The sequence below is a fragment of the Delphinus delphis genome, chromosome 3 (genome assembly GCF_949987515.2).
Source record: "Delphinus delphis chromosome 3, mDelDel1.2, whole genome shotgun sequence".
Taxonomy (NCBI): domain Eukaryota; kingdom Metazoa; phylum Chordata; class Mammalia; order Artiodactyla; family Delphinidae; genus Delphinus; species Delphinus delphis.
Window position 1 is genome coordinate 55,593,668 of NC_082685.1, and position 15,333 is coordinate 55,609,000.

At 44.0% G+C, this 15,333-nt stretch overlaps 2 protein-coding genes and 1 pseudogene across 2 annotated transcripts; all 3 read right to left on the bottom strand.

Annotated features, from left to right (window-relative positions):
* Positions 1-33: 33 nt before the first annotated feature.
* Positions 34-2,836, bottom strand: LOC132422045 (protocadherin beta-16). The gene has a single exon (XM_060006880.1). The coding sequence runs from the start codon at positions 2,691-2,693 to the stop codon at positions 294-296; it is 2,400 nt and encodes a 799-aa protein (XP_059862863.1). The 5' UTR covers positions 2,694-2,836; the 3' UTR covers positions 34-293.
* Positions 2,837-3,573: 737 nt separating this feature from the next.
* Positions 3,574-9,066, bottom strand: LOC132423206 (protocadherin beta-8-like). Its single transcript, XM_060008679.1, has one exon. The coding sequence runs from the start codon at positions 9,064-9,066 to the stop codon at positions 6,667-6,669; it is 2,400 nt and encodes a 799-aa protein (XP_059864662.1). The 3' UTR covers positions 3,574-6,666.
* Positions 9,067-12,248: 3,182 nt separating this feature from the next.
* LOC132422396 (protocadherin beta-7-like) lies at positions 12,249-13,988 on the bottom strand (annotated as a pseudogene).
* Between the last annotated feature and the right edge of the window lie 1,345 nt (positions 13,989-15,333).

A 15,333-nucleotide genomic window follows, 5' to 3' on the forward strand; every position in this document is an offset into this window, starting at 1 on the left:
GTGAATGAAAGTTCAACTGGAGAGAGGGCCATGAGCAAAAACTGATTTGGTGTTATTATTTAAGGAGGCAAATTAATTACAAATTAAGACCTCCTTGGTTAGAGAATAAATTGCTATCTAACTACAACCACAGGTAAAGATAAACATTCACTTAAAAGTAAAGGTGGGTAGAACATGCGAAAATATAAAAGTAACATCAGTACAACTTCAAACACACACATTTTGGGGGAAATAATGTTGGTATGGAAGTGCCACAAAACAACATACCTATGAGATATAAAAGTTATTTATGGTCACTGAATATTGAACCCAAAGCTATTGTAGAAGGTACGATTTTCTTCTATTTCCTTCCCAGGGCATTGGGGCGGGAGGTTGGGGAGAATCGGCTTCAAGAATTTGAACTCATTACTCTCAGAGCCTCCCGTCAGACACACCTCGTACTGGTAGCTCTGGGACAGGGTCCCCGTGCCGCTGACGTCCACCAGGTGGCCCGGAAAGTGGCTCTCGGGCACCGAGCAGCGACCCACCGAGGCCGCCCCGCCCCTCCTGCACAGCCGCACCGCGACGAACACCAGAACCGAGAAGACGAAGAGCGACGACACCGACGCCAAGGCCACCACCAGGTAGACGGTGAGCGGGGCGGCCGGGGCCGCGTCCGCCGCTTCCGCTTCAGGGGCCGGCAGGTAGGGCTGCGAGAAGCCGTCCACCAGCAGCACGTGCAGCGTGACGCTGGCCGAGAGCGGCGGTTCGCCGTTGTCCTTGACCAGCACCACCAGCCTGTGCTTGGCCGCGTCGCGCTCGCTCAGCAGCCGGGCCGTGCGCACCTCGCCGTTGTGCGCCCACACGCCAAACAGCCCGGGCTCCGTGGCCTTGAGCAGCTGGTACGACAGCCAGGCGTTCTGGCCCGAGTCGCCGTCCACTGCCACCACCTTGGTCACCAGGTAACCCGCCTCGGCCGCCCTGGGCACCAGCTCAGTGCAGGGCGCCGAGGCGTTCTGCAGCGGGTACAGCACGAAGGGCGCGTTGTCGTTGTCGTCCACCACGAGCACGCGCACCAGCGCCTGGCTGCTGAGCGCGGGCGAGCCGCGGTCGGCGGCGCCCACGCGGAACTCGAACGCCCGCAGGGCCTCGTAGTCCAGGGACCTCAGGGCGAACAGGTGGCCGTTGTCCGGGTTGATGGACACCAGGGAGGCCAGGGGCACGTGCGCGTCGAGGGGCGGCAGCAGCGAGTAGGTGACCTGGGCGTTGGCGCCCGCGTCTCTGTCTGTGGCGCGGACGCTGCCGATGTGCAGGGCGGGGCTGTTGTTCTCGAGGACGGACAGGGTGTAGGAGGTCTGGGTGAAGGCGGGGGCGTTGTCGTTGACGTCGGACACCAGCACGGTTATGTTGTGCTCGGTTTTCAGCCTGGGGGTTCCCATATCTGTGACGGTGATGGTGATGTTGTACTCGGCTCTTTCTTCTCTATCTAGTGTTTTCTGGGTTACTAAGGTGTAAAAGTTCTTGACTGAAGGTTTTAGAAGAAAAGGAAGGTCATCCTGGATGGAGGAAATAGTTTTCCCATTGTCCCCAGAGTCAGGATCTGAAACACTGAAAACAGCAACTACAATGTCAGGGGAGTTCTCTGGGATGGGAGTGGTGAGTGCAGACACTGTCACTTCTGGAGGATTGTCATTCACATCCACTACTTGCAGGAGAAGAGTGCATTTTCCTGAAAGACCTCCTCCATCAGTGGCCTTGATGTCCACTTCATAAGACAGAACTGTTTCAAAATCAACTTTTTTTCTCAGTCGAATTTCTCCTGTCATAGGATTTACCTCCAAAGTTTTACTAATATCTTCTGAAGGCTGAAAGAATGCGTATGATATTTTCCCATAGACTCCACTGTCTACATCGCTGGCAGAGACAGTGACAACCAGGGAGCCTACGGGGCTGTCTTCGGGAATATGCACCTTGTAGAGGGACTGCTCAAACTCAGGGGCGTTATCGTTAGTGTCCACCACTTCAATGCGCACCCGGGCGGTTCCATACCGAGGCGGAGAGCCGCCATCCAGCGCTGTCAGGGTTAATGAGATTTCAGGCTCCTCCTCCCGATCCAGCTCTTTGTCCAACACCAGCTCAGGGTATTTTCTGCCATCGCTGCGATTTTGGGTTAGAACCCGGAAATGGGAGTTGGGGCTGATTTTGTAGTTCTGAACATTGTTGCTGCCTACATCCAAGTCCAGAGCATTACTCAGAGGGAATGAAATTCCTATAGGACTGTTTTCCGGTATTTTTAGAAACATTTCTCTTTCAGTGAACACGGGGGAATGGTCATTTATGTCTTTCACTCTCAGTTCTGCCTGAAATATCTCTAACGGTTTTTCCATTAATACTTGGAAATGTAGTATGCAAGGCTCACTCGGACCGCATAGCTTCTCTCGATCTAGTTTGTCATTTATGAGCAAATCCCCAGTCTGAACCTTGAGCTGCAAATGCTCTTTGTTCCACTGGGAAATGATCCGGGCACCGCGGGTGGACATCTCTGTCAACCCCAGCCCCAGGTCTTTTCCTACATTTGCCACAAAGGAGCCTCTTTCTGTTTCTTCCACTACTGAATAGGGCCCCAACTCTGCGCTCGCCCCATACATGCTCAGCAAAACAAAGAAAACTAGGACTTGCCTTTTTCTCGGATTGTGCATCCATCCAATCTCCATTGCTCTTTCCTGAAAACTGAGTTCACAGGAGCTTCATATATGCCCAGGATCCTGGTAGTCCGGTCCTGCAGTATAGCAGGTCAGAACTATGTCTCTAAATACAGTTTTAAAGAGGTTTCACGCACATTGTGCTCTGACTGAGAAAGCTGTTCTTCAGCTTCCAGGCAGTGTGAAACTGGCTGGATCCTGGAGCTACGTCTGCAATTCTGTTTCTCACCACCTTAACCTGCAGCGCCACCATGCGTTCTTACTATGTCTTATCTTTTCTGGTTTAACGTTGGATGCAAAATTCTCCTAAATGTAACACATAGGCTGTGTCAACCGTGTTCTGTAATATGAAACACTTAGTTCTATTTTCTTGTGGTTTTTATGAGTTCAGAGAGAGCTGTGTTGTTACACAGGAAGAGTACTAAGAGCAAACTTTCATTATGTTGACTGTTTAAAGCTGTTCAGGGTGAATAATTAAATAAAATAATTTAATTAACATTTAAGCTGAGAAGAATATAAATTTAGAAGAAAAATATTTCTGAAATAGTATGGGAACAGTTTCACAAGTACATTATTTTCATGGTACATGTTATAGAATTACAGATGAGTGGACACTGCAAAATTGCAATCAGTGATGGTTCTAAAGAGAGTATTTTATCAACGCCTTATTAAAGAGTAGATTACTTCCTCTTCTTTCCAACACCTAAGCCTGAGGACATGTGTTTTTGAAACTTTCAAATTATTGGAAAGTTATTTCCCAAAAAGGCAGTCTAAGGGTTAGGCCTGACATGTTTTGGGATTTTTTTTTATCATGACAAGAATAATTTCTGTTTTATTCCTTTTAAAAGACAGGTTTAATGAGATGTAATTCACATACCATACAATTCACTCGTTTAAAGTCTACAATTCAGTGACTTTTAGTATATTCACAGAGTAGTGCATCCATCACCACAGTCAATTTTAGAACATTTTCATCATCTAAAAAAACCCCAAAATACTCTTTAGTTCAGATTTTCCATTTTTAAAATTTAAATTGAATTCCAGTAAAGATTCATAATGTTTTTATAAATCCAGTGTTTTTGTTAACAATCTGTAGAACAATTTTTGATAAATACCTTGTCTGGGGTTAAAGCATTCAATCAATGGGGTCTAAACTTCTGTTATAAAGGTCTTTGTATGCCTTCCTTTGGCCACAGGTCGTCCTGCTAGACCAGATAATTTTCTTCCAAGCTACCTGCGGTAGGCAGAATAATGGCCACCCACCGAAAGATGTTCATGCCCTAATTCCCCAAATCTGTAAATATGTTATCTTACATGGCAAAAGAGAATTCACAGATATAAGTGAATTGAGGACCTTGTCAGGGGTAGGTTATCCTGGATTATCTGGGAGGGACAGAACCTTTCCTGGCTATGGTCAAAGGGGTGATTACACCCCTCTGTGATTACAGAAGAAGTGGACTAAGAGAAACAATGTTGCTGCCTTTGAAGATGGATGAAAGGGGCCATGAGTCAAGTACTGTAGGCAGCATCTAGAAGCTGGAGAAGAGAAAGAAATAGATTCTCCTCTAGAGCCACCAGAAGAGAACGCACCCCTGGTGACATCTTGAATTTAACCCAGTCATACCCATATCAGACATCAGATCTACAGAACTATATAGTAGTACATTTTTATTGTTTTAAGCAACCAAGTTTGTGATAATTTTTAATAGTAGAAATAGAAAATGAATACGTAAGCATGAAATTTCATGCACCCAGCATCTGAGTCAACAAAAATTCATCACTCTACAAAATTGGATTATCACAGCAAATGCTGAAGAATGTCTGATTCGGCTCTTGTGAGCCATCCTTTCAGAATAAAGTCATTTATGACCCTCTAAATCTTTTTTCAGCATAATTTTTAAGAGGCGTTGTCAAAGACATATGGTTAGTTTTAATAGAAAAATAACTGGAGCCTATCATCTTTATTTCTATTTAATTTCCAGAATCTCTAAATTATTTAGTGATAAAAATTCCTCCACATCATTGCCTATACTTTTCTGAAATTAGTTATTTCATTTAGAGCTAATACTAGAATAGCAACTGCTTTCAAAGAAATAGTGCGCTATAATGAATACAGTATATTTAATTTGAATAAGGGACTTACAGAATGTATATAATAAACTTCCAAAAAAAAGAGAAAATATATATTAGGACTGACAGAAAAAGACTGAAGGAATAGTACAAAAAAACTCCAGAAATACAACCATAGGGTAATTCTACTCCCTGTTTAGGGCCTTCATTTCTGCAATTATGAATGTGATATGTTGAGAAGGTACAGGAAGGTAATCAGGCTGATAAGATCATGATGAAGGTCAATTGTGGTACCTGACCCAGCTTACTTAGGTCAGTGCTTCTGTAAGAACTTTGGGTTTCTTGGTCCAGAGCAGTGTGATCTCTGGTATAGAACAATCAAGCTACAGACTAAAAGTTACATTTCTATATAGGAGTTCAATTCATGCAATAGAAGGATTTCACTTCCTTGGTTAGGAAGACAATGCCACCAGTTAATGCCGCTGTGATAGCGTACTGGTTAAGAACTGGAACATTCCATTCAAGTAGACTTAGAATATATTTCAAATTTTTCCTTTTATTACTTCAGAATTGTGAACAAGTAAAAGAGGAAATAACATGCCAACTTCCTTAGGGTTTGGCAGAGGATTAAAAAGATAATGAATGTAAAGCACTCTGTACTCTTAAGTAAATTAGAAATCAAGGAAAACTTGACAAAGATCAATTAGAGCAAACTACACACTTAAGATCTGTCCATTTTACCGTATTATATAACATTTTAACAAAAAGTCTTACTGTGAAAGCATTAGGATTGGATTCCACTGGAGGTAGCACAAACTAAAATGATGGTGGCTTAAATGAGATAGAAGTTCCTTTATTTCTTATGTAAAAAAAGCTCAGAAGTGAGCAATCCAGGGATGACATGGTAACTGTGATTATCAGGGGTCCTTATCAATCAGTTTATTCTATACTGACTGTCTTGGTCCATTATTTCCATCCTTAGTGTTGCTTTATGGCTCAATATGACTGATTGTGTTCCAACCAAGACTCCCACATTCCAAGCAGCAAGAAGCAGGTAGAGAAGGACAAAAAGGGACCCTTTCCTAGATGAGTCACCTCCCTATTAATGGCCTTCTTGGAAGTCTCTAACAACATTTACATATACATGTAGTCAAATGTCCCTAGCTGCCAAGGAGCCTGGGAAAACGTTCTTTTGACTAAGCACACTAATGCTCTAAATGAAATTTGGAGTGTGTTACCAAAGAAGAAAAGATGAATGGAGATTGGACAGCTACTGCATTTTCTGTCACAGTATGACCAATGTTTCTCAAGTGGGAAAAGCCAATTTCCTGCTATGCCCTTTCGTCACACTGGATAAACACAGTGTAGCTTTTTCTCCCCTTTTACACCAGGGAAACTAAATGGAAAGCAATTACAATAACTATATTAAAACTAACACTGGTATATTAATGAATATACAATTAATAAGAGAAAATAAGAATAAAGTGCTATGAGAGCAGAATAAAGTAAGAGCTAAATTCTCACTGTACCAGTTTTCTCTCCTTCCTGATTGGGCATGCTTCAGTGTGTTAGTACAGTACTGCTCTTATGTACTTAATGGTTTAAAAACTAATAAGAAAAACTCAAGGAAATATAACTGATTATACAGAATTAATTTCCCACTGTTTTTTTTCATAACACATTTCTAAGCTATGCCAGAAAGAACCTGTACATTTATTGACTTCAACAGTGTTTTGAGAGGCAAGATTTAGGACCATTAATCTTCTTACAGTAATGATGAAAAGATAGCTTTCTTTAAAACAAAATTTGCAAGCAAGTTGAGTGTAGTTTAAAAGTTCATGATAGGTTGCCAGAAAAACCATCACCTTGAAGTATCATCAATTTAAAATATATGGAACGTGAAACACAATTGCTGTCACTGAATACTGAAACCAAAATCTTTCCTAAAGTTGGGGGTTTCTTCTATATCTGGGCCAGGGGAATGGCCCTGAAAATTGGTCACAATTGGCTTCAGAAACTTGAACTCGCTGGTCCCAGAGCCCCCCTTCAGACACACCTCGTACTGGTAGCTCTGGGACAGGGTCCCCGTGCCGCTGACGTCCACCAGGTGGCCCGGAAAGTGGCCCTCGGGCACCGAGCAGCGACCCACCGAGGCCGCCCCGCCCCTCCTGCACAGCCGCACCGCGACGAACACCAGAACCGAGAAGACGAAGAGCGACGACACCGACGCCAAGGCCACCACCAGGTAGACGGTGAGAGGGGCGGCCGGGGCCGCGTCCGCCGCTTCCGCTTCCGGGGCCGGCAGGTAGGGCTGCGAGAAGCCGTCCACCAGCAGCACGTGCAGCGTGACGCTGGCCGAGAGCGGCGGCTCGCCGTTGTCCTTGACCAGCACCAGCAGCCTGTGCTTGGCCGCGTCGCGCTCGCTCAGCAGCCGAGCCGTGCGCACCTCGCCGTTGTGCGCCCACACGCCGAACAGCCCGGGCTCCGTGGCCTTGAGCAGCTGGTACGACAGCCAGGCGTTCTGGCCCGAGTCGCCGTCCACCGCCACCACCTTAGTCACCAGGTAGCCCGCCTCGGCCGCCCTGGGCACCAGCTCGGTGCAGGGCGCCGAGGCGTTCTGCAGCGGGTACAGCACGAAGGGCGCGTTGTCGTTGTCGTCCACCACGAGCACGCGCACCAGCGCCTGGCTGCTGAGCGCGGGCGAGCCGCGGTCGGCGGCGCCCACGCGGAACTCGAACGCCCGCAGGGCCTCGTAGTCCAGGGACCTCAGGGCGAACAGGTGGCCGTTGTCCGGGTTGATGGACACCAGGGAGGCCAGGGGCACGTGCGCGTCGAGGGGCGGCAGCAGCGAGTAGGTGACCTGGGCGTTGGCGCCCGCGTCTCTGTCTGTGGCGCGGACGCTGCCGATGTGCAGGGCGGGGCTGTTGTTCTCGCGGACGGACAGGGTGTAGGAGGTCTGGGTGAAGGCGGGGGCGTTGTCGTTGACGTCGGACACCAGCACGGTTATGTTGTGCTCGGTTTTCAGCCTGGGGGTCCCCAAGTCCGTGACGGTGATGGTGACGTTGTATTCTGCTCTGGTCTCTCTGTCTAGCGGTCTCTCTGTTACTAGGGTATAAAAGTTTTCCATGGAAGATTTAAGGAAAAACGGTAGATCGTCCTGAATGTAGCAACTTATTTTCCCATTCTCTTCAGAATCAAGATCTGAAACACTGAAAACTGCAACCACAGTCTCAGGAGAGTTCTCGGGGATCTGTCTGGTAAGTGCAGACATGGTGACTTCTGGAGCATTGTCGTTCACATCCATGACTTGAGTCAGAACGGTACATTTCCCAGAAAGACTTCCAGTATCTCTGGCCTCGATATTGACCTCATAAGACTGAGTTGTTTCGAAATCAAGTTGTTTTTTAAGTCGAATTTCTCCTGTCATGGCGTTGATCTCAAAGGTTTTGCTAATCTCTTCTGAAGCCTGGAAAAGTGAATAGGAAATCTCTCTATTGACTCCTATGTCTATATCCGTAGCAGAGACTTTGACAATCAGGTAGCCTATGGGACTGTCCTCGGGGATCTGCACCCTATAGAAAGGCGGCTCAAATTCAGGGGCATTATCGTTGATGTCCACGACTTCGATGGAGACCTGAGCGGTGCCAAACCGGGGTGGAGAACCGCCATCCTGAGCAGTGAGGGTTAACCTGAGCTCAGGTTCCTCCTCCCGATCCAGCACTTTGTCCAGCACAAGTTCCGGATATTTCCTGCCATCGCTGCGTTTGCGGGTGAGGACCCGGAAATAGGAGTTGGGACTGATGGTATAGTTTTCAATATTGTTTCGGCCTACATCCATGTCCTGAGCGTTCTTCAGAGGAAACTTAGTCCCAGGAGGACTGCTCTCTGATATTTTTATCAACATATCTCTGTCCATGAACACCGGAGCATGGTCATTTATGTCTATTACCTGTAGCTCAGCTTGAAAAAACTCTAAGGGATTCTCTAGCAACACCTGGAAACGCAGCATACAGGGCTCTGTCTGACCACACAGCTCTTCGCGGTCCAGTTTCTCATTTAGCAGTAAATCCCCAGTCTCCTGATCGAGCTGCAGATACAGTTTGTTTCCTTTGGAAATGACCCTAGCTCCCCGCCTGGAAAGTTCCCCCTGCCCCAGACCCAGGTCTTTTGCTAAATTGGTTACCAAAGAGCTCCCTTCAGTTTCCTCCACCACAGAATAACGCCTAAATTCAGAGCCCGCCTGAGCTAAGCCCAAGAAGAAAAAGAAGAAAAAGACTTGCCTTTGTCTGCAAATGAGCTTCCTGCCAACCTCCATTGTTCTTGCTCGGTATAGCCTCTGGCGAGGGTGGTTCCGCTGAGCTGTAAAGGCCTCAGTACGTTTCTGAGACTGTAGTTATTCCACAAGGTACTTCAGAAATATTCCAGTAAGTAGTCCTTTACAGAGGACCCAGTCCTCCTTCTGTGGCATCCAAGCTTCTCATGGGCTTCCAGGCTCTGCTGTTGAGTTTTGCCTGTTAATGGAGACGCAGCTGCGGTTCCGGTTTGTACCTTATCGTGCAGCGCCACCACGCGTCCTCAGAGAATCTTACATTTTCTGGGTTGAAAATGGATGCAATGTTCCCAGCTCTTTTTGTTGTGCTTTTTTAAATTTTGGCTGAGCCGCGTGGCTTGCGGGATCTCAGTTCCCCGACCAGGGACTGAAGCCGGGACCACCAGGGAGCTCCCCAATGTTCCCAACTCTTGCCAGTACGTATCACCGAGCTATGTAAGGCTAGAATACTATTTTTACTATCTCTGAACCTTAAGGTTGAGGCAGTTGTCTGAGGGCCATACAGGAGAAATGATATTAGTAGAGACTACTTTCAATAATGCTAATTGCGTTTGTAGCAAAAAGAAAATATTTATGTAACAGTTTGCCTGAGAAGAAAGACTATATGCAGAAATTTAAATATATATATATAATAACATAGAAAACTTGCAGAATTATATACTTTTATTGCCATGAACTATGGGAATAATTAGTAGCTGTGAACCTTGGACATGTTATTTAACCTCTGCCTCAGTTTTCTCATCTGTCTAAGGTGGAGATATTAATGGTACTTACTACATAGGGCTGCTGTGAGTTCCTCACCTTACAGATGGGGAAACTGAGGCAGAAAGAGATTAACCACACACACACACACACACCAGGCATGTAATGTGATGCCATCAGGTAGCTCAGTTTGCATTAATCCATTGTCATGACTAAAAAAATCCCCAAGATTCACGTGGTAGAATAATTCATGAGCAGCATTATTTCAGAATGAAGTTATCATATCAAACGATGAAACCGGAAAGGCTGGAGAATCTTTCTAATACATGTATAATCTGTGATGGTAGTGATGATTCTGTATCTCAGAAGGGTGTCCTCTTCTCTTTTTACAGTGTCAATTTTTAAAAACCTTTTATTTTGAAAAATTTCAAACCCCATAATGAAGGAGAATAGTACGATGAACCCCCAGGTACTCAAAACTAGCTAGAACAATTATCAATATTTTGCTACAATTGTTTACCCTGTCTCCCCAACATTTTCACATCCCAAACTAAATTTTTACCCATAAAACTTCATTATAAATCTCTAACTTTTAATGTCTTAAAAAACCCACTACAATGCCCTTACCACACCTAAGAAATTAAGTTAATATTGTTTAATATCCCATCTATATTCAGATTTTTCCAATTATTTCAAAGTCGTTATGATAGTTTGAATCAAGATTAAACAAGATCCACTATCCATTGCATTTGGTTGGTATGTCTTAATTTCTCTCATTGTGCAAGATTCCCTCCTCCCCTTTTCCATGCCATTGATTTCCTTGAAAAACTAAATAATTTTATCCTGACTCTATGGAAACAACTTAAGATTTTAATGCTGTGAGGTTCTTTTTTTCTTGTCGTTAGACTATATCCCATTAGTAATGCACAGTAATATTACTATTTTAAGAGTTATCAGCACTAGCTTATGATATATTCAGAATACAGCTCTGCAAAAATGATCTGGATAACTGTTAAAGAAAAAGCAGTTACAGATTATTATAACAAACAAAGCTTCTCCTTAACTCTTCAGAATCTTTAAGTAATTCAATGATAATTTGTTTCTCTTTAATATTGCATATTTAAAAGTATTCTTTTTCTTATACTTTTCCGATTCAGCACTGAAGTATATTGAATAGAAACTTTAAAAAATAAACTTTCAAATTAAAGGAGAAAAACGTGTTAAAAAGGTAGGGACTACTGTAGGAAAATTACTGCAATGTGAGGAAAATAAACAAATGAAGCGATCAAAATTATGTAATATTTCTATTCATGGTCATTAATCTTTTCTATGAAATGAAAGTCGCATATTCAGATAACAAGGAGAAAGCACAGATTGATCCTTCATTTTTTTGTACTTGAGATTTGGATAGATCAGAGCTTTAAAAATAATAGTTGAGGGCTTCCCTGGTGGCGTAGTGGTTGAGAGTCCGCCTGCCAATGCAGGGGACATGGGTTCGTGCCCCGGTCCGGGAAGATCCCACATGCCGCGGAGCGGCTGGGCCCGTGAGCCATGGCCACTGAGCCTGCGCGTTCGCAGCCTGTGCTCCGCAACGGGAGAGGCCACAACAGTGAGAGGCCCGCATACCGCAAAAAAAAAATAATAATAATAGTTGAATAATTGATCCAGAAAAACTGGATTATTAGTTTATAAGAAAATAAAACCACAAATACATATCTTATTCTTTGCAAATACACGAAACACTGAACAGGAATATGAGTATGAAAAAAAGATTTCTCCTTAATTAGGGAGAAACTTGCCAGGTGATATCTAACAAGAGAAAACAGTATAGCATCACAGCAAGGCCCCAGAATCAGAAGATTTAGGAGAGATGCTTAGCTCTGCCATTAATTAATTGGTGACCTTAGTGAACTCACTGAACGTCTATGAACATCTATTTGCTCATTTCTAAAATACCTCCCATCATAGAATTACTTCTAAAATTAAAAGTGGTAAAATAGTGTATGATGCATAGTAAGTGCTTTTTTTAAAAGTTAGGGTAGGTATACTTGTAGAGCACTCTAATCAACTTACAAAATAAAACTAGCAATAATATTTGAAGACAGTGAATTCCAATTTAAAAACATCTCAAATAAGATGTGTCATGTACTAGACTGCACACAAAGCATAATTGAGACAAAAGGTGACAGTAAACAATCCACGCTTTTTGGAGTGTTCTTAGGGCTGAAGCTGAATCCTTTTCTGTCAAGAAATTTATTCTATGACCCTAAGAATACTTGCAATAATGTGAAAGCACTCCTCTACAGGTAAATCGAGATAAATTTCTTAATAGGAATATATTTACAGATATAATACCGGCATTTATTTTTCATTCTTTATCAGAAACCGAAATCATTCTGATATGAGGAATATTCTTCCACTTTTCCTGCCTATGCTCTGGGATGTAAGATTGGTGATAATCGGCTTCAGGAACTTGAACTCGCCCTGGGCACCAGCTCGGTGCAGGGCGCCGAGGCGTTCTGCAGCGGGTACAGCACGAAGGGCGCGTTGTCGTTGTCGGCCGCCACGAGCACGCGCACCAGCGCCTGGCTGCTGAGCGCGGGCGAGCCGCGGTCGGCGGCGCCCACGCGGAACTCGAACGCCCGCAGGGCCTCGTAGTCCAGGGACCTCAGGGCGAACAGGTGGCCGTTGTCCGGGTTGATGGACACCAGGGAGGCCAGGGGCACGTGCGCGTCGAGGGGCGGCAGCAGCGAGTAGGTGACCTGGGCGTTGGCGCCCGCGTCTCTGTGGCGCGCACGCTGCCGATGTGCAGGGCGGGGCTGTTGTTTTCGAGGACGGACAGGGTGTAGGAAGTCTGGGTGAAGGCGGGGGCGTTGTCGTTGACATTGGACACCAGCATGGTTATGTTGTGCTCGGTTTTCAGCCTGGGGGTTCCCATGACAGTGACAGTGATGGTGATGTTGTACTCGGCTCTTTTCTCTCTGTCCAGAGAGCTATCGGTTACCAGGGTGTAGTAATTCTCTACAGGTGGCTTCAGGACGAAGGGGAGATTGTCTTGGATGGAGCACACCATCTTTGCATTGTTTCCTGAATCTCTGTCTCGAATCCTAAAAACAGCTATGACTGTCTCAGGTGAGTTTTCTTTAATTGCTGTAGTAAGTGATGACATGAGTAGTTATGGTGGATTGTCATTTATATCTGTTACCTGAACCACCATCGTACGTTTTCCAGAAAGTCCTCTGCCATCTTTGGCCTGAATAGTTAATGTATAAATTTGCATTGCCTCATAGTTCAATTTAGCTTTAAATGAAGATTGCCAGATGTTGGATTGATTTGAAACGTTTTGAGAATTCTTTCAGTAGCATAAAAAATGCATAAACTATTTCCCCGTTACTTCCGATATCTAAATCTCTAGCTGACATGGTGACAACCAGAGAGACAACAAGGCTATCCTCAGGCACCTGCACCTTGTAGAGAGACTGTACAAATTCATGGGCGTTGTCATTGATGTCCAAAACGAGGATGCATACCAGGGCAGTTCCAGAGCTGGGTGGAGAGCCACCATCCTAGGCGGTGAGGAGTAGACTGAGCTCAGGCACCTCTTCTTGATCCAGCAGTCTATCCAGCACCAATTCAGGATAGATAATCCCCTCCCCACTATCATGGACATTAATGTGGAAATAGGCATTGGGGCTGATGGTGTAGTTTCTCAGGTTGTTTGTTCCAACATCTGAATCCTGTGCACTTTCTAGGAGAAATGCTGCCCCTGGAGTGGTAACTTCTAATATTTTCAAGGATATCTCTCTATCTAGAAATACTGAAGAATGATCATTGATGTCTCTGACCCATAATTCAGCACAGAAAATCTGAAGAGGTTTTTCCAGTAACAACTGGAAAGGCAGCACACAAGGCTCTGTGGGGCCACACAGGTCCTGTCAGTCTAATTTCTCATTTAGAAATAAATCACCAGTAAACGGATCGAGTAGTAAAAATCCTGTATTCTGGTCTGAAATGATTCTAGGTCCCCGGGCTAAGGATTCCCCCAACCCAGGGTCATTTGCTAGGTTGGCCAGAAAGGTGCCTTTTTCAGCTTCCTCTTCCACAAAATACAGTAGTGGTTCCCCACCAGCCCAAGACACTTGCAGAAATACACAAAGAAATAGTACTTGCCTTTGCTGCACAGCACGCTCCACTCTGGCCTCCATTCTTTGTTTAACCAGTCTTCAAAAAACACTTTTTCTCGGCCTCGAGCAATTCAGAAATGGCATCAGCTGAATCCTTAGAAATGAGCTGGATCATAGCAATGCTTGTGGGGAGGGATCCCCACTTTCTCCCAACACCTATTACCACGGCTTCCTTTCCTTGTGTTTTCTAGTCTGGTCAGCTTTCCTCTTAACACTGGAATCTGCAACATTCTTTATGCGAATATTTTGTTCTCTTTTTAACCTGCAGCGCCACCTTGCGTTTTGTGGATGTTACTCCCAATTTCAGGAATAGAACAAAAAGATGGCGGATTAAAGGAGCTGGAGTAGGATTTTTTTTTTCCCCTTAGTGTCTTTGCTATTTCATTTCATATTTTCCCTCAACTGGCCACAGTAATCCTAGTTTGTAAATGCTTACATCGTATCCGTCTCTGTGAGTCTACATTCGCAGAAAAATAAATCAGTCTTTTTCCTTAATTTAGGTGCACAAAATTAAACTCTGGCTTCCCACCAGCAGTTAGTCCTAAGAAAACCTTTTCCTGTTTTTAAGATTGATAGTAAAAAATATATAAGAAAATGAAGTCTCCATCAAAAAGTCAACATATATTGGTTGAGAGCCTTTTGTTTGTAAACTGCTTACCAATAATGCTGTACACCCTTCAGAGTAACTGGCCTTTTTTCAGTTTCTTGTGAATTAAATAATCCTTCCAGTTTCAAGGTCTTCACTCTTCACCCGCAATATTTTTTGGAACATTTTCTACCCCCCATCCTCCACCCTTCACCTGATTTAAGTACTATGTATATGTTAGTGTTCACATGACTGGCATTTCCAAGAGTATGCAATGAATACTCTTAAAATTAATAGTAGCAAGTAGGTGTCATTCTTGCCTTTGTGGAAGCGCTCCTAGTATTTCATCTTTAACTATGATGGCTGATCTCAGTTTGGGGTAAATGCTCTATTTTTTGTATCAAAAAAGTTTTCTTATTTTTCTTTATTCTTTAATATTTTAGAGTAATTTTTGACATCTGTTGAAATTTATTCTTTAGCTTTTTAATTCTTGGGTTCTTGATATAAATGACATTTAACCATTACATATTATTGTTTTAATGTATAGATGGAATTGATAAGCCAGCATAGTTTTAGGATTTTTCTGGCCCTTGCTGCTCTGTGTGTATACATGAATGTGTGTGTTTAGCTTCTGTGGTTTTGGTATTAAACTATCCTGGCCTTGTAGTATGGATTAGGAAGCTTTCTATCTATTTCTATGTAACAGAATAGTTTTTATAATTATCATCTGTTTCTACATGCTTTATTGCAACTTGCCTTTTAAATGGGTTGGGTTTGGGT

Coding starts and splice junctions, on each gene's coding strand:
- LOC132422045 (XM_060006880.1), bottom strand. CDS start 2,693: ATGGAGATTGGATGGATGCACAATCCGAGAAAAAGGCAAGTCCTAGTT.
- LOC132423206 (XM_060008679.1), bottom strand. CDS start 9,066: ATGGAGGTTGGCAGGAAGCTCATTTGCAGACAAAGGCAAGTCTTTTTC.